At 41.1% G+C, this 20115-nt stretch overlaps 1 protein-coding gene across 1 annotated transcript in view; it reads left to right on the forward strand.

The window, feature by feature from the left end:
* Positions 1 to 20115, forward strand: part of GUCY2C (guanylate cyclase 2C) — a 112149-nt gene that overhangs the window by 81362 nt on the left and 10672 nt on the right. Inside the window, exons 20-23 of the mRNA XM_061582817.1 lie at positions 530 to 621; positions 2055 to 2213; positions 9257 to 9449; positions 10762 to 10936. Coding sequence (XP_061438801.1) covers positions 530 to 621; positions 2055 to 2213; positions 9257 to 9449; positions 10762 to 10936 — 619 coding nt within the window. The remainder of the gene's footprint in view (positions 1 to 529; positions 622 to 2054; positions 2214 to 9256; positions 9450 to 10761; positions 10937 to 20115) is intronic.

Here is a 20115-nt window from a genome sequence, read left to right on the forward strand (position 1 = left end):
ATCACATACAAGACAAACTGCCCACGAATAAACAACACAAAACAAAATTAATGAGCTTCCACAACAGCAGTGACTGCAAATGTATAACAAGTTATTTTTACTTATCAGATTTTCCATTTGATAAGGGGAAATTTGGATTAAATGTAAAAAAACCCCACACCACCTGTGGGTTGGCATTTTGATGATTATGTGCAAACACTGCAAAGATTTGTAGACATGAGCAGCATTGATTTCACAATAAGCTCCCATCTGGAAGTTCCTTTAGAATAGGTGACCAGCAGCAGCCCATTGCACCTGGAAAAGGTATGTCTTCTTGAGCTTTGCAAAAATGAGGGCTAGAACTAGGGGCCCTACTGAGGTGCTCATGCAGTTGTGTGGATGGTGGCATGAAGGTGGAATTTTGTTACAACAGTCCACAGATCCAGGATGGGTGAGTAGGGATTATGATGAGGGGGAGCACTATTTTAATGTTTCATACTAGAAACCAAAATATATAAACTTAGCCCTGTCTTGTATTGTGCATCCCAAGGTATATCTTCTTGTGGAAAGCTGCTGGGAGGAAGATGCAGAAAAGAGGCCCGATTTTAAGAAAATCGAGACTGCCTTGGCTAAGATATTTAGGTAAGAAATTTAATTACTTTGATAAAAAGGGGTGTTTACATGTCTTCCTGTCAAAATGATCCAGCACAGGGGAAAATGTAGTCTTTCTGGAACTGGAACCTTGTATCATAATTTGATAAAGTCTGTGTGTGTGCATAGGAGGGAAGAAAATGAGGTAGTGATTAATCCAAAATATTGGGGCGGAACCATGTGCATTGCCTTGTGCTCCTTGGAAGAAGGGCAGAAAAAATGTTAACATAGATCGATGTTGGTGATACAAGTGCGGTGAATAAAAGAGGTAGAGTTAGTGAAGGTGGATGCCACTGAAATGTATATGTTAAGAATACCAAAACCCCATTGAAACATTTGGAACAGCTCCATACTATTGCTATTTTGGGTGGGATCCAAACACATGCCAACAAATTGTGGTTGCCAATAGTGTAGTGGCAAATTCAGAAGTGCAGGTCATAAGAACATAAGAAGAGCCTGCTGGATCAGGCCAGTGGCCCATCTAGTCCAGCATCCTGTTCTCGCAGTGGCCAACCAGGTGCCTGGGGGGAGCCCGCAAGCAGGACCTGAGTGCAAGAACACTCTCCCCTCCTGAGGCTTCTGGCAACTGGTTTTCAGAAGCATATTGCCTCTGACTAGGGTCCCTTCATGATAGTTAGAACCATGCCCCCTCCCCCTTTTTTTGCTGCTTTTTAATGCCTTCTCCCACAACAACAGATGTCCCTAGGAGCCAATAAGCATGAAAGAGGAAGAGTGTTAGCTACTGGAAAGAGTCTTCTCAGTGGCCAACTCACCTCCTTTCACTCTGATTGGCTCCAGTCAGCAGGAAAGGACAAGGAAGTACATTAGAAGACTCTTCTCAATGGCTAACACACTCCCCTTTTCATGCTGATTGGCTTGTAGGATGCTGGAGATATAGGGACCCTGCTCTTAAAAAAGTAAGGGGTCTAAGACCCCCTGAGACCCTGGACAGCTACACCCTAGTGGTTGCACAATTATAGTTGACTGGGAGGTTTTGTGCAACAAAGCCACTTCCCCAAACGATTGAACTTTCTGCAGCAAGGAAAGTGATGGCAAATGCACTAGAAAGTGTGGGACATCTTGCCTTGGTGCAGCAGCACTACAAGCAAATAAAAATGAATGCTCAAAACAAACAGGTTGTCCGGAAGCACCCATAGTCTGCATTAAACCAAATTATTCCGTACGGTATTTTCTAAAGCTTTTAAAAAATGAACATAGCATTTTAAAACTTCAAATAATGGGATTGCAATAACTTTTAAAACCTTTCTTGGCAAGTCAGTTCTGCCAAACCAAAATCACAGTTCAGATGGAAAAGTTTGACAGATTTCTTCTACTTTGGCCATATGGCAGCCATACAGTGGAGTCATTTTCAGTAACTTGCTTTTGTTCCTTGAAATTCATCTTTGTCCTTACAATATTCCCAGCAACTACCACAGCCAAACCAATGAAAGCTACATGGACACCTTAATCCGACGTCTGCAGTTGTATTCACGAAACCTGGAGCACTTAGTAGAAGAGAGAACTGAGCTGTACAAAGCAGAGCGAGACAGAGCTGACAGGCTTAACTTCATGCTTCTCCCAGGGTGAGTGCTCTCCAGAAGAGATCATTTGGCAATCAGATGAGAAATCATTGTGTAAGACTCTAAACAGTTTTGCTCATTTAAGTGTTAACTTTCTATGTCATTCACAGTGTTTGCAGCCAGAGAATCTCATTAGAGATCATGAGCTAAAATATTCCATCAGCTGTCCCATGTAACAAAGTAAAAGTGTCTTTATCTAAGATTAATGAACGTTTCCAGGGCTCTGCTCTGGATTCAGCTGAAGAAGCCCGAACTGAATTAGGCAGGTTCAGGTGGTTCTGGGCTTCACCCAAAGCAATCTGGGGCTGTCAGAGTTGAGTGCATTATGGAAAGAAGGAGAAACAGGCATTGGGCAGGAAAAAGAGGAGAAGCAAGGAGGAGAAGCAATGAAAGAAAAGGCCTAGGAGAGTACGGGGGACCTGCTGAGTCTTCCTGGGAGAATGTGGTGGTCGTGGTGAATGCCTTTAGGTACAGGGTGCTCCTTTCTCTCCCGGCCTTTTTACCGCCTGATGCTGCCTGACCCTCCTTCCTGCTTGATGCCCTGCCTCCTGAAGTAGCACCCCTCAGGATCAATGCCTCCACTCAACAGCTGATGTGAAGGATTTGATCCTGTGGGGTGCAGGCTGTGTCTTTGCAAGCACATTTTCCCTGCAGGGAAGCCACTTGTGAAGGAGCACCCTGCAGAACTGAACCCTCTTGCTCTCAGTCAGCAGGGGATGGGAAGAAATGCAATGTCTCCTTCCCCCAATCCCCTCCCAACCGTATGTTTAGGGTTTTTTTAGAACCCTAATGGAACGCTAGCCCTACCCCCTGAACTCATTTGGAAATGGAGCTGAATTGGGGTGGTGGAGCTGTGCACTGCCCTACTGGAGACAGCTTCTTGCTACACAAGAACAGTATGTGCAAGATTCCAGTGTTTCCCGGGCTTCCGTTATAATGTTACATTTGAAATACAGCCTTTGCTCTTCTCACTCCACTCTGCTGAAAAAATGTGCATGCTCCTCATGAAAAGACAAGTTATGTAGCCCCAACAGGGGAGATGTGAACTGAAATTTGGGGTTTCCAAGGTGACTTTGTTGAGAAAAATCAAGATGTATTGGATACTGGATTAAAAATAAAAATGGCTGCTTTCCCCAGAGCTTCTAATATTTGATATCTTTAGCATACTAATGAATGGAAAGTTTTCTCTCTCTTTTGTAGAAAATGTATACTTTTGTGTGTTCTGCAATTTCCATTTTGGATACTTGAACTTCCTGTTCATGTTGTTGTCGACTTATGGCAGCCCTATGAATCAGCAACCTCCAATAGCATCTGTCATGAACCACCCTGTTCAGATCTTGTAAGTTCAGGTCTGTGGCTTCCTTGTGACTCAGTCCATCTCTTGTTTGGCCTTCCTCTTTTTTCTACTCCCTTCTGTTTTCCCCAGCATGATTGTCTTTTCTAGTGAATAATGTCTTCTCATTATGTGTCTGAATATGATAACCTCAGTTTCATCATTTCAGCTTCTAGTGATAGTTCTAGTTTAGTTTGTTCTAACACCCAATAATTTGTCTTTTTCGCAGTCCATGGTACCCACAACGCTCTCCTTCAATACATGATATGCGCAAAGCTCTCCTCCAACAGCACATTTCAAATGAGTTGATTTTTCTGTTATCCACTTTTTTCACTGTCCAACTTTCACATCCATACCTAGAGATCGGGAATACCATGGTCTGAATGATCCTGACTTTAGTGTTCAGTGGTACATCTTTGCATTTGAGGACCTTTTCTAGTTCTCTCATAGCTGCCCTCCCCAGTCGTAGCCTTCTTGTGATTTCTTGACTATTGTCTCCATTTTGGTTAATGACTGTGCCGAGGTATTGATAATCCTTGACAAGTTCAGTGTCCTCATTGTCAACTTTAAAGTTACATAAATCTTCTGTTGTCATTACTTTAGTCTTCTTGACATTCAGCTGTGGTCCTGCTTTTGTGCTTTCCTCTTTAATTTTTATCAGGATTTGTTTCAAATCACAGCAATATAACTTCTAAATCTTAAAAAACCAAGGGGTCAGTAGTGGTGTGTGTGGCAGGGCAGAACCACAGAGCTACCCTCCTGACCCTAGCATTGCTGCTGCTTATCTGGGCTGGGCTGGGGTGACAGTGAGGCCAGGGCCTCGTGGATACACCAGCAGGAGCACTGGAATGGCAGCAGTGCTGTTATCACTGCCCCTGCACAGCCCAGCCTCACCATCTCACCCCTGTCCAGGTAAGCAACAGTGATGCCAGTGTCAGGAGAGTAGCTCTGTCTCACTATATGTGCCAGTACTGCAAGGGCTGCTACATTACTGTTGCTCATTTTGGTTTGTGCCACTTGCCACATGCACTGATTCTTCTAGTTCATATGTGAAGAAACAATTTATTTCTCTGATGCAAAAGTGCAAAGCCATGGAGTCCCCTCCCAACACTGGCATTGCTGCTGCTTAACTGGATTTCCATATCTTGCAAACATAAAGGATCAGTGGTGGTGTGTGTGGCTGCAGAGCTGCCCTCTGGACACTGGCACTGCTGCTGCTTAACTGGATGTATCAGAGGGAGCACTGATTTGGCAGCAGTGGTCACATCACTGCACCTACACCCCCCCATCTCACTATGGGCTCATCTACACAGGGTTTTACTGTGCGTCTGGTGCTACTTGCATCCCCTTTTAATTCTCATGGTTCACATGACGTTACTGGCAAACAGAAGTTATCACACAGTTTCCTCTGTGTAAATTCGTACTAACCCAATTGTTTGATAATGCAAAAAGGGAAGGAAAAATGCCTCTACTGTGTACTTAGGGCTTGCAGACACTGTGCTCCAATGCTTTTAGGTGGGTGTGTCACTCGTTCCCCTCTCCACGCCCACTCCCTCCTCCCTCCCTCCCTCCCTCCCTCCCTTCATTCATTCATTTGTTTGTTTATTTATTTATTTATTATATTTATATACCACCCCATAGCTGAAGCTCCCTGGGCGGTTTACAGCATGTCATTTCCTGTGTGATGAAGAGAAACCCCGTTTCTCTCTCCCGTCCTGTAAGCTTCTTTTATGTTGCTGCAAACGGTGCCTTTATTTTCTTTGCCCTCCTAACTTGTGCACAAAAGCATAACACTGCTCAAACAAAGTTTTGTATTTCATCTGTATTGTACCAGTGAAAATATAAATAATCGCACTTCCGGGTTGTTGTTTTATAAAATGAAACTTACTGGTAGAACAAATTGAGCATGCTCGGTTGCCAGGTAACCAGAGGGAGTGGAAACTGTAAATTAAAGGGCATGGACTTTAGGAAACTGTGTGATTGATGCTTCCCCTCAAGTGTGACTAGAAAACACCATGTTTACAGCTGCCATTGATCACTTACTGTAGATGGTGCAAACAGAAATGGAGGTAAAAACAGCGTCTTTAGCATGAAGTAATACTCCCTTATGGATAAGACCTACATGTGCCAGTACTGCAAGAGGTGTTGCATTATAGTTGCTTATTTGGTTTGTGCCACTTTCCACCTGCATTGGCTCTGCTAGTTCATATGTGTAGAGACAATTTATTTTTCTAGAGCAAAAGTGCAATTTTCACTTTCCTGCTACAATACCATTAGCCATAAGAACCTTGCTGGATCAGACCAAAAGACTATCTAGTCCAGCATCCTGTTTCTCACAGTGACCAAGCATATGCCTTTAGGTAGCCCCAAAAGATGACATGAGTACAATAGCTCTCTCCCATATTTCTCCATCCATGGGTAACAGAATGAGGAGTGGGGAGAAAAGATATGACTAATAATGGACATCTTTATGTTAGTCATATACAAGAGCCTTATGAATTAGGAACTTACAACATAGTCCTATAGATTTATGATGCTGTATCTGGATGCTGGCATAGCGTTGTTGAAATCTCAGCAGTGTTTTGATAATGTACTGACATAACTGTTGGTATTCCCTTTCCTAAGACCTATCTTAAGTTCAGTCAGTTAATTTAATAATCAGCATTTCAAAAATCTAAAAAGTAAAACAAGAGTTAAAGAATTCAGAAAATAGATTACTTGCCATTATTTGCTAAGAGCAGCTATATTAAACAAAGTTCTGGTCCATCAAGGCCTTCCCTAAATCTGTCATATTGGTGATTTCTAATATTTGATTACTAATATTTAAGTTTCTCTTGCAACGAATGAACACTTTTCACACCTCATTTACCACTCAGACCTCTCTGATGGCCTGATTCATTTGAACACAAATATTTTAAAGGCTTGATTGCCTAAAACGTGTGCAATCAGTCTTCCTGTTCTCTAAATCACATGAGTATATGCCACTGAAGTTCTTTATCAAGTGGGCAACCTGGTTCTAAGTATAGTTGCTCAAACACCTGTTTGTGCCATTATGGCCAGAGTAACACCCACAATGTGACAAGTGCCACCGGGTGATCAGTACCGGGAACCCCCTTAGTGCATGTATGTCATTCAAGTATTTGTATTTGTAATATTGGTGTTTGAAGTGGGGTGGGATGTCAGTCCACTTCTTCCCAGGCATACATAATTGAATCTGGCCTAACCATCCTGTTTCCTCTTTCACTTTGAAACAGTCCTAGTTTTTCACCTATTTTGGGAACTGTGTAATATTGTACTGTAGTAGGACAGCTAAGAAAAAGGCATCTAGATTGGGGAGGAGTAGTGAGGAAGAAAAGGAGTAAGAAAGCAACCTTCTCCAGCAAATGGCAGGCATTTGTGAGTAGAAGAAAAATAACGCGTGGAGCATCTGCAGCCTTCATAATGGCAAGATGGGGGTAGGCAGGGAAAAAACAATCGAAATTTCCTGCCAAGAATTGTATTCTTTGTGAAAGCCATCCACTGTCTCAATAGCCCCCAGCTGAGTTCACAGTGGCTGCTGTCACTTCCATTACCCCATCTCTATCCCTGCAGATTTCATTGCATGCTGCTGGCTTTCTTTCCCTTGTTGTTTCCTCAGTTAATCTGCCCCACCTCCTGTTTCCCAAACCTCTGTCATTTTCTCTTTCCACAATGATTTCCCCACACTCTCCATATCTCTTTCTTAATATATCCTTTCTTCTGCGTCCATCGTTGCACAGTCTTGGTAATCTTAGTTTACATATTTTGAATCATCTGTTACGAATGGACCTTGAACTTCCTCATGAGCAGAGCTCACTAGAAATGCAAGTTCCCCTATTGAGAATGCAGCAGGATCTTTTGCTGGAGTTACCCGCACGTCACCCCCAGAGCATGTATAATTTTACCCTTAATGCACCCTTAATGCACTGACACATACACAGAAAGTAAAATAAAGAGTTTTATTAAGAGAAGAAACAAGGAAAAATATTGCAGTTTACAATTACAGTTAACAATGAGCTTTCTAACTATTATTCATTCATTCAGCAACACTGGATAGACTAAAGCAAAGAGCCTAACCCTATGAACACTTTCACATTAAGCTCACCCACACAGAAAGAAAAAGGAAAGAAAGGCCCAGAAGTTGCATATACCTTTCCTGAAGAGTTGCTGCAAGACTAAGGCTGAGAGAGACTTTCGTATCAAGCCCAATGAGCCAAAAGCTCTGCCCTCTGTAACCAGCACTAGATTTGAAAGATCTCACTCAAATCCTTAGCTCCCAAAGATGCTAGGGTGCGTTGGTAAGAAAAGCAGCTGTTGAGCCCTCCAGAAGGAGGAGCTGCTGACCCAACCCCTTACGTTTTATACCTTTTTCTAACTAAAGAAATGTAAATGTGACCAGGAAGATGTGAACCAACCCATTTCCTGATAAGTTCTCAGATAGGTGTGATCTCCCTGCTGTAGATTCTTGATGATTCCTAAAGGTTAAGATTATCATAATCCTTATGTAAAACAGTTTCTTTGTTTGAAAGGAGCGCCTGATTCTTACTGGGCAACATTCCCCAAATTTCCATAGGAGTCAAGAAGTCTATACCTTCAGGCTTTCAAGATATGTACTCAGGGGTCACAGAGGGGCTGTCTCCCAGGAATGTTTGCTGTTGCAGGCTTTCCAAACTGAGGTGAATCAAAGATTAAAAATCCCCAATATTTTCAGAGCTTGGAAAAGTTACTTTTTTGAACTACAACTCCCACCAGCCCAATCCAGTAGCCATGCTGGCTGGGGCTGATGGGAGTTGTAGTTCAAAAAAGTAACTTTTCCAAGCTCTGCGTCATTACACATCTATAGCTGTATCATAATCTTTTTGAGATATTGTATCCAGAAATGCAGACAGTGTGTGTTAGAATAGTATATATGAACATGAAGTTACTCCAAAGTTGGTTTCAAATTAGACTTTTCGTGTACTTCCTGATATTGTTTTAACTGTGGGTTTGAATCATATAGCTGGAAGGGGCACAATACCCCTCTTGGGAGCTCCAAATGTTCAAGGAAGCACTGGTCTCTGCTCATATGGGACACAGGCATCTACACAACTTCCAAGAGGTTTTTTGCATGCCCTAGGCACCAGCTGCCATTATGTAGCAGAAACTGAAATTTAGTTAGGCAGAATATAATTACCCACACTGGTATTTTCTTTGTCAAGAGATGGAACCTTCTTGTCAAGAGAAAAGAATTATGTGCTTTGGTGTGTGCATATAAATATATAAATAAGCATTGCCAACACCAGTTTCCAGTTCTGATCAAGCAGATTAGAGTCAAGCCAAAGGCATACCTCCTCCTCAACTATAACACGAGCATTAATACTTTAAGTGTCTGTGCAGTTGAAAGGTCCAGAGTCTTCAAGACATAAAAGAGAATCAGAAGGCCACCCTGTCCAATCCAACTCTGCAACACAACACCATCTACCCAATGACATCTAATGTGTTTTGAAAAGAGATGGATTGATTGCCCATACCATTTGTGCTTTAAAAGCTTAATTGCATAGCAATGATATTGTTTTTTATTATTAATAGAACTGTATTGTCATGTTATTTCTCAATTAATTAAGGTTATAACGGTGCAGCAGTAGCACAGCTTTTTAAAGTACACTTTGAAATCATGACGCTTCCCCCCACAATACTTATCTTCCCCTTTTGACAGGCCTGTGGTAAAGTCCTTGAAGGAAACAGGACGGGTAGAGCCAGAACTGTTTGAAGAAGTCACCATCTACTTCAGTGACATTGTGGGCTTCACAACCATTTGTAAATACAGCACCCCTATGGAAGTGGTGGACATGCTCAATGACATCTACAAGAACTTTGATCATATTCTTGACCATCATGATGTTTACAAGGTGACCAGAACTAGGAAGAGAGGCTAGGCAGAATGATTGAGGTGAAAGGAAGTGGGGAGCAGAGCATTGCCATTAATCCTTTAAGGGCTCATCTACACTGGAGTTTAATATGGATTTGAGCTGCTTGTGTCAATATATATTTTTATAGCATACACATGTCGTCCTTTTCATCCAAGTGGTCGTCCACAGTTTCATCTGCTAAGTTTGAATTTTCCCAATTTGTAAATAATCTGATAAGGGATGAAAATCCAATATAAAATTGCATGTTATCCCACTGAAGCTCATTGTGTGGGCTGGCTTTTTTACGTAGGTTGTGATGTTTTGCTGAGTGCTGTCTATCGCCACACCCACTCCCACCTTTTTGGTTCCATCAGCCCAAAGGAAAGGATGGAGCCTGCCCTTTTCCACCAGTTTCTGAAACAGCTCTTGAGTGCAAAACTGTTCCTGTACAAAGAATTGTGTTAAAAATAAAAACCTGTCCTTACAGGTACAGGAGTCTGAAAAGAAAAAAGGGGAGAAGAGGAACCAGCAACCTTTCAAGGGAGCAAATCCAAATCCTTGCCTGGTTTGGCGTGACACACTTAAAAATAATAATACTGCTCTTTTGATCAAATCTGGTATATCAGAAAACTTGCAGTTCAAAAATAAATTTTGAAAAAGGAAAGAAAAGGTGTCCCTGAATAAATAAACAAATGCCTGCATATATCCTCACAATAGACCTCAGGTTTCCTGGCTTCGAACAACATTTTTTAATCATCATTACTATTGCTTTTTACTGCTCTTTTGTGCAAATCTGGTATGCCAGAAAACTCGTGTTTCAAAACGAAATAAAAAAATTAAAGATGCACACCACAGGTAACATATCCCATCAAGCTGCACCCATTATTGTAGACAGGAACACTGAGATAGATTTCAAGAGAGATAAAATTGAAAGCGTTCATGAACAAAGATGTACAAACATGCACACAGAAATGTCTCACATATACTGGAATGCCTGAGTGTGGACACAGCCTAAGACAAAATAAAAGGCAGGGATTACTGCCTTAAAATTATTGTGCAAAATAGGGAAGGGTTATTTGTCTTTAACAGTTATAAGGATAGTTTTTAATCTCAGAAAAAATCACCATCACCTAGTGTTACTATACTGTTTATAACTCTGAATACTTGCATAAAGATGTTTGTTAATTTGATGGTACTTAGCATTCTTTCCTGCCTGAGCAGGAAAGTATAGGATGACCTCTACCAGGCTTTTCCAATATCTGATCACTCTTCTGATACCTAAGAATAATGACTCTGGATCATGTTTCAACAGGTAGAGACCATTGGAGATGCATATATGGTAGTAAGTGGTTTACCAAAGACAAATGGCAACTGTCATGCAGTAGACATTTCCATGATGGCATTGGACATACTCAGCTTCATGGGTTCCTTTGAACTTGGACATCTTCCAGGTCTTCCTGTATGGATCCGAATAGGAATTCACTCTGGTATGGTGTGATTTATTTAGCATTTGACATTTTTAAAAAAACCAAGGGATGGGGCATAATTTTGGTTCAGTTTGCGTTAAATATGAATCTACCTAATTTGTCTTTCCTAAAACAATAAGAAAATAAGAAGAGCCTGCTGGATCAGGCCAGTGGCCCATCTAGTCCAGCATCCTGTTCTCACAGTGGCCAACCAGGTGCCTGGGGGAAGCCTGCAAGCAGGACCCGAGTGCAAGAACACTCTCCCCTCTTGAGGCTTCCGGCAACTGGTTTTCAGAAGCATGCTGCCTCTGACTAGGGTGGCAGAGCACAGCCATCACAGCTAGTAGCCATTGATAGCCCTGTCCTCCATGAATTTGTCTAATCTTTTAAAGCCATCCAAGCTGGTGGCCATTACTGTGTCTTGTGGGAGCAAATTCCATAGTTTAACTATGCGCTGAGTAAAGAAGTACTTCCTTTTGTCTGTCCTGAATCTTCCATGAACCAAACTGCATTATCCTTTGAAGTGTGCATGTCTCGAAATTTTGCAATGTAGTTCTCCAACCAAAAAATGTGTTAAAAATGCATATAGTAGGAGAAAGTGTGCACAAAATGCTTATAGTGAAAATTACATTAAAATATATCATATTAGGGGAAATTGCTTATAAGAATGTGTATGTTAGGCAAAATTTCATACAAAAATATATTGGGGAAATATGCATTAAAATGTTGACGGATTTTCATGAAGACTTTTTTTTAAAAAAGCAAAGTGATGTGGAAATATGGTGAACTGAACCGAGAGAAATCAACACTGACAGATTTGTCTATCTCTACCAAGAAATCTTATCTTTACTTTTCCATAAATTGATTATAGAAGTAAGTCAAAGTATGGCATTACACATTTCTTCTCAGGCATTTTGACTGTTACTTTTTTAGAAGAATCAGTTATAACGTATTATTTTTAAAAAAAGGTTATGGTGTAGTGGTTAAGGTGTTGGACTACAACCTTGGGATACCAGGGTTTGAATCCCCACATAACCATGAAACTCTCTGATTGATCTTGGGCCAGTCACTGCCTCTCAGAGGAAGGCAATGGTAAACCCACTCTGAATACTGCTTACCATGAAAACCCTATTCACAGGGTTGCCATAATTCGGAATTGACTTGAAGGCAGTCCATTTCATTTTTTTCAACATTAATAGCATTGTTGGCTGAGGTTGGTACCAGGAGAAGTTGCTATTTATTTATTCATATAATATTTTCTAGTGCCCATACTCTAATTCAGGGCAACTTACAATAATTTTAAATTGCAATACAATAAAAATATTAAAATACATTAAAATGCATTAGGTATTTAAGGACTTGCATAAATTTGCATAAAAATTGTATGTGCTAACTTACATGTATAGATACAGGTTAGGGCAACATAAGGGAAGAAACAAAACTCTGGCTCTTCCTGTCAGGGCTTACTCTGAGCTATAGGATGCCAACAGGATTTTCTATGCCCAATATACTGTGTGTGGATTGGGCCCTCCATCCCTTACAATCCTTTGGGAAGAATTGCTGCCTATGCATAATAAAATTAATAGTATTTATCCAACACCTAGCATGACTGGTCTGTATGTCTCTTCTCTCTCTCTCTCTCTCTCATACACACACACACAAACACACACACACTCTCTCACACACACACACACCCCTCTCTCTCTCCTCCTTCACCAACCCATCCAGGTATTGCATAGATTTACAATCCCCTGTCATTCGTCAACAACATCCATACATTATATCCAGCAACAACAGATTAGCACAATCTGTGTCACAACTGGAAAATAGGGAAATGCTCTATGCCCAGACCAGATAGCTCAAGAAAAGTGCTCAACCCACACATGAAGTGCATTAAATCATCATGGAATTAAACATGTAGAAGACTTTCCAGAAAAACCTGCCCTTTTTAAAGCCCTATAAGCAAAGTGTTTTTTTTTAAAAAAAAAAATTAAAGAAAGGGTTGTTGTTGTTGTTATGTGCCTTCAAGTCAATTACAACTTATGGCGACCCTATGAATCAGTGACCTCCAAGAGCATCTGTCATGGACCACCCTGTTCAGATCTTGTAAGTTCAAGTCTGTGGCTTCCTGTATGGAATCAATCCATCTCTTGTTTGGCCTTCCTCTTTTTCTACTCCCTTCTGTTTTTTCTGGCATTATTGTATTTTCTAATGAATCATGTCCTCTCATTATGTGTCCAAACTTATGATAACCTCAGTTTCACCATTTTAGCTTCTAGTGACAGTTCTAGTTTAATTTGTTCTAACACCCAATTATTTGTCTTTTTCACAGTCCATGGTATGCGCAAAGCTCTCCTCCAGCACCGCATTTCAAATGAGTTGATTTTTCTGTTATCCACTTTTTTCACTGTCCAACTTTCACATCCATACATAGAGATCGGGAATACCATGGTCTGAATGATCCTGACTTTAGTGTTCAGTGATACATCTTTGCATTTGAGGACCTTTTCTAATTCTCTCATAGCTGCCCTTTCCAGTTCTAGCCTTCTTCTGATTTCTTGACTGTTGTCTCCATTTTGGTTAATGACTGTGTCAAGGTATTGATAATCCTTGACAAGTTCAATGTCCTCATTGTCAACTTTAAAGTTACATAAATCTTCTGTTGTCATTACTTTAGTCTTCTTGACGTTGAGCTGTGGTCCTGCTTTTGTGCTTTCCTCTTTAACTTTCATCAGCATTCGTTTCAAATCATTACTGGTTTCTGCTAGTAGTATGGTATCATCTGCATATCTTAGATTATTGATATTTCTTCCTCCAATTTTCACACCTCCTTCATTTTGGTCCAATCCCACTTTCCGTATGATATGTTCTGCGTTCAGATTAAACAAATAGGGTGATAAAATACACCCCTGTCTCAAACCCTTTCCGATTGGGAAGAAGGGGTAAAGGACAGGAAAATGTCTTCTGCTTCAAAAGACTTGGGGATTAGGGCCCCTGAGTCACCCTCACTTAACAATGGTCCCTGCCTGTATGTACCAATGCTCTGGTTACAGAGTCCCTGAAAGATTTTGGACATATTCAAACGACCAATGAATGTGAGCCCCAGCTCCATTTTGTCCTTGCATCACAACAGGATAGTATCATAGATCCCCAAAGATAACAAGATAATAGATTGTGGGAGTAGCCTTGCTTATAATGGGAGAGCATACTACTGTTCAAGCCCTTTATTTAAAAAAAATGTCAGAGAAGTTGTGCACTGCAGCCTTTGCAGGTGCTCAGAGAATTACATAAAACAAACAAAAAGTAAGGCAAAACAGACAGAAAACTATTGGTCATTACAGCATGGGATAGGGTACCTTTTACTGATGTTTACCACTTCTCCCTTTCTCTCTTTCTCTTTTTTTAGGCTTGATGATAATTCCCATGCTAGAGAGGTATAATGGATAGTATACTGAATCTCTCAGAGTCCAAAGCATTGGAAAAGAAAAAAATACAAACGTATTTCTGGAAAGACCTTTAGAAAATCTATTTTAAAATTAATTATTTAAAAAAATTAAAAACACCTGAAGGCCAAGCATTTAAGGAAATTTTATCTTCTTGTTTTCACTTGGTTCAGTGATTGGCTCAGCACAGAAGGGATATAATTCTCAACTTAAAGAGCAGGGCATCTGCAGAGAGCCTGTCACAAGCTTTTCTATAATGCATCTCCCTTTTCTCCTGTGGTCCTATTGCTTATGTTCAGTCCCATTAATGGTCCTTTTTTTAAAAATACAGCAATAGAACAAAGCTGTTCTTTGCTTTCTATAATAACTAATGGCTGCTTGGACAAAATATGTTACTAGAGCCTTTTTAAAAAAACAGAATGAAGACCAGAGCTTGGAAAAGTTACTTTTTTGAACTACAACTCCCATCAGCCCAATCCAGTGGCCATGCTGGTGGGGGCTAATGGGAGTTGTAGTTCAAAAAAGTAACTTTTCCAAGATCTGATGAAGACCCTTCTGGGAATTGGATTAGTGGTTGCTTTACAGCTCAAGTTGTAGTGAAAAGTTAATGTACACTCCAAAGACTGAAGTATGGCTTATATGAATGAACGTTTTAGGTATATATATATATAATCATTTTCAGTTCTCAGCTTCTGCATATAATAAGGGTTGATGAATTGTGCAAGATATGGCATTTTCAGAAACAATCTTGTGGATCACAGGAAATCTTAGCATAACATGCTTGTTTTGTTGCCCCCTGGAAGCCCTTCTCAAATCTAGAAGTCTCCTTTAGTCTACTTTACGGGTTCAGAGGAGGGCAACAAAGATAATCAGGGGACTGGAAACAAAGCCCTATGAGGAGAGACTGAAAGAACTGGGCATGTTTAGCATTGAGAAGAGAAGACTGAGGGGAAATATGATAGCACTCTTCAAGTACATGAAAGGTTGTCACATAGAGGAGGGCCGGGATCTCTTCTCGGTTGTCCCAGAGTGCAGCACACGGAATAATGGGCTCAAGTTGCAGGAAGCCAGATTTCGACTGGACATCAGGAAAAACTTCCTAACTGTTAGAGCCATACAACAATGGAACCAATTACCTAGAGAGGTAGTGGGCTCTCCGACACTGGAGGCATTCAAGAGGCAGCTGGACAGCCATCTGTCGGGAATGCTTTGATTTGGATTCCTGCATTGAGCCGGGGGTTGGACTTGATGGCCTTATAGGCCCCTTCCAACCGTACTATTCTATGGGCTTATCCAGACGACTGCAAAATGTGTGACACGCCCGCTATGTATGTTCATTATTTTTCGGTAGTCCAAATGACGTCTTGCGCTGTTACACATTTTCGCGGGTTAAATCTGCTCCTTGCAATACCGGCAAAAATGCAATTTGCTGTTTAAAATCGGGAATCATCCGCTGTGCCTTCAGGAGGTAGGATGCAATACCACGGACTTTACAGCTGATAGGTGGTTCTTGGGCGTTTCCCCTTGCCCTTTCTCCTCATTCCAGCCGATCACGTATCTGCACTTTTGTGCATGTGCGAGAATAAGCCCGGGAAAATTGAACCAATCATCACAATGGTGGGATGTGTGGGGGTGTCTGCAACTACTGTGCAGATGCATTTTATTTTTTACCAGCAAACTGGGTGGCTGCTCTGGGTGAGATCTGCAATGCACAACAAGCAAGTAAGGGGCTGCTGGTCGGTTTCATGCCTGCCTCTTGAAAGTTTTGTCAATTTCATTCTACCTGCTGGGGTTTTTGTTTCAAATCATTTCCACGCAGGAAGGAAAGGGAGAAGGAGGGGTGTGTGACACGTTTCTTGCTTTTTTGGAGAAATAAGTGCAATTGCCAGCGTGTGTATCTCCTTAAATATCCATAAAGGCAGAAAAGCATACATTCCATAAAGGCAGAAAAGCATACATAAGTGTAATATCGCAAATACAAACAAGAAAGTAAGCAGCCTTCAAATGGGTAGACCTGGTGGCCTGGTCTACCCATTGAAATGCATAGACTTTCTGGATGCCAGGTCTATCCATTGAAATGCCAGATCTACTCATTGAAACGCATTGGCTGTTGTGACGCCAGGTCTACCCATTGAGACGCATGGGCTTTTCTGCCCCCATTTCCACCCATTGAAATTAATGGGCATTCCCTGCCCTGCACATGAGTGGTTTGCTACAGCGTCCCTGCCACCCGGAACCATAGAGACTGGAGAACCATAGAGCAAGAAACGTGTCACCCCCTCCTCCCTTTCCTTCCCACAGCGAAATGATTTGAAACAAAACCCCCAGCGAGTAGAATGAAATTGACAAAGCTTTCCAGAGGCAGGCGTGAAACCGACCAGCAGCCCCTTTCTTGTTTGTATTTGTGATATTACGCTTAAATGAATGTATGCTTTTCTGCCTTTATGGATATTTAAGGAGATACCCCCTTTAGGATGCACACCTTAATGTGGTGAAGGGGTTTGAGAGTGTTGAAGAAGCTGACAGCAATGCTGTCAGGAGTCTAGACCAAAAGGCTAGACTCCTAGCAGGGGCACCCATGGTGGAATGGTCAAAGCTGAGACACTAGACTAAGATGCATCCAAACTCAGAGGAAGGCAATGGTAAACCACCTCTGAATACCTCTTATCACGAAAACCCTATGAACAGAGTATCCAAAATGCAATACGAGATAGTGCTGGAAGATGAGACCCCCAGGTCAGAAGGCACTCACCGAGCTACTGGGGAAGAACAAAGGACAAGTACGAGTAGCGCTGTGACTAATGACGCAGCTGGGTGAAAGCCGAAAGGAAGCCCAGAGGCTGATGCACACAGATGCGAAAGGAGAGTCCGGAGTTGTACGATGCACACAGTAAGAACATGGAATATGAGAAGCATGAACCAGGGAAAGTTAGAAATTATCAAGCAAGAAATGGAGCGTATCAACATTACAATACTTGGCGTGAGTGAATTAAAATGGACTGGAATGGGACATTTCCAATCAGGCAACTACAAAATATTTTATGTAGGAAATGAGAAATCAAAAAGAAACGAGGTTGCTTTAATAGTGAGAAATGATGTAGCAAAAGCAATTAGGAGCTACAACGCAAGGTCTGAGCGAGTGATATCAATGAGATTAAATGGGAAACCTATTAACATAACCATCATCCAAGTCTACGCTCCAACATCAAACACAGAAGAAGAGGAATTGGAGAGATTTTACGCAGAAGTACAGGAGGAAATTGATCACACACCAAAGCAAGATATGATGATAATCATGGGGGACTGGAATGCAAAAGTAGGGAACAGAGAAGAACTAGGAATTGTGGGGAAATGGGGCTTAGGTGACAGAAATGAAGCAGGAGAAAGACTTAATGAATTCTGTGAAGCCAATTATTTGTTTCTTGCCAACACAGTTTTTGAGTAACCAAAAAGACGGCTGTACACGTGGACATCACCAGATGGTCAATATAGGAATCAAATTGATTATATAATTGGAAACAGAAGATGGAGAAGTTCCATACTTTCTGCAAAAACAAGACCAGGAGCAGACTGCGGTACAGATCATGAACTGATCGTATTGAAAATCAGAGTAAAGCTAAAGAAGAACAACAAAGCACTCATAATGCCAAAATACAATTTAAATAACATCCCAGAAGCATATAAAGATCAAATAAGGAACAGGTTTGAGGCTTTAAACTTAGTTGACAGAGAACCAGAAGAACTACGGACTGAAGTCAGAGACGTTATCAGGGAAGAATGCAAAAAGACAATACCTCTTGTTAAAAAGAGAAAAAGAATTCAATGGATGACTGAAGAAACTCTTAAAATGGTTAAAGAGAGAAGGAAAGCAAAAGCAAAAGGAGATAGAAACACGGTCAGAACTCTAAATGCAACTATACAACAACTAATACGTAGGGCAGAGCTTGGAAAAGTTACTTTTTGAACTACAACTCCCAGCAGCCCCACCAGCATGGCCACTGAATTGGGCTGATGGGAGTTGTAGTTCAAAAAAGTAACTTTTCCAAGCTCTGACGATTACAATAGTTATTGTATAGAAATAGAAAAGGACAACAAAATGGGAAGAACAAGAGCCCTATTCCAAAAGATTAGAGAAATGAAAGTGAAATTTAAACCACGAGTAGGGATGTTGAATAATCAACAGGGGAACACACTGACTGACCGAGATGAAATAAAAGGAAGATGGAAGCAATACACTGAAGAACTCTATAAAAGAGATGACAGGATGACAGATTCATTCATGGAGGAACCATATGATGAAGAACCAGAAATTTTAGAATGTGAGGTGAAAGCTGCTCTTAAAATTCTTGGAAGAAACAAATCACCAGGAATAGACGGCATACCAATAGAGTTGCTACAAGCTACTGAGACTGAATCTGTCCAAATTTTGACAAGAATTTGTCAAGAAATATGGAAAACTAAACAATGGCCCACAGACTGGAAGCGTTCAATATATATCCCACTTCCAAAGAAAGGGGATCCCAGAGAATGCAGTAATTACCGAACTATTGCCTTAATATCCCATGCAAGTAAAGTAATGCTCAAGATTCTACAACAAAGACTCTTACCATATATGGAACGAGAAATGCCAGATGTCCAAGCTGGATTTAGAAAGGGAAGAGGCACCAGAGATCATATTGCAAACATACGTTGGATAGTGGAACGGAGCAAGGAATTTCAGAAGAAAATCACCCTGTGCTTTATAGACTACAGCAAAGCCTTTGACTGTGTAGATCATGAAAAACTATGGAATGCTTTAAAAGAAATGGGGGTGCCACAGCATCTGATTGTCCTGATGCACAACCTATACTCTGGACAAGAGGCTACTGTAAGGACAGAATATGGAGAAACCGATTGGTTCCCCATCGGAAAGGGTGTGAGACAGGGGTGTATTTTATCACCCTATTTGTTTAATCTGTACACAGAACATATCATACGGAAAGTGGGATTGGACCAAAATGAAGGAGGTGTGAAAATTGGAGGGAGAAACATCAATAATTTAAGATGTGCAGACGATACCATACTCTTAGCGGAAACCAGTAATGATTTGAAACGAATGCTGATGAAAGTTAAAGAGGAAAGCACAAAAGCAGGACTACAGCTGAACGTCAAGAAGACTAAAGTAATGACAACAGAAGATTTATGTAACTTTACAGTTGACAATGAGGACATTGAACTTGTCAAGGATTATCAATACCTCGGCATAGTCATTAACCCAAATGGAGACAACAGTCAAGAAATCAGAAGAAGGCTAGGACTGGGGAGGGCAGCTGTGAGATAACTAGAAAAGATCCTCAAATGCAAAGATGTATCACTGAACACCAAAGTCAGGATCATTCAGACCATGGTATTCCCAATCTCTATGTATGGATGTGAAAGTTGGACAGTGAAAAAGGCGGATAAGAGAAAAATCAACTCATTTGAAATGTGGTGCTGGAGGAGAGCTTTGCGCCTACCATGGACTGCGAAAAAGACAAATAATTGGGTGTTAGATCAAATTAAACCAGAACTATCACTTGAAGCTAAAATGTTGAAACTAAGGTTATCATACTTTGGACACATAATGAGAAGACATGATTCACTAGAAAAGACCATAATGCTGGGAAAAACAGAAGGGAGTAGAAAAAGAGGAAGGCCAAACAAGAGATGGATGGATTCCATAAAGGAAGCCACAGACCTGAACTTACAAGATCTGAGCAGGGTGGTTCATGACAGATG

The sequence above is a fragment of the Rhineura floridana genome, chromosome 8, assembly GCF_030035675.1.
Source record: "Rhineura floridana isolate rRhiFlo1 chromosome 8, rRhiFlo1.hap2, whole genome shotgun sequence".
Classification (NCBI taxonomy): domain Eukaryota; kingdom Metazoa; phylum Chordata; class Lepidosauria; order Squamata; family Rhineuridae; genus Rhineura; species Rhineura floridana.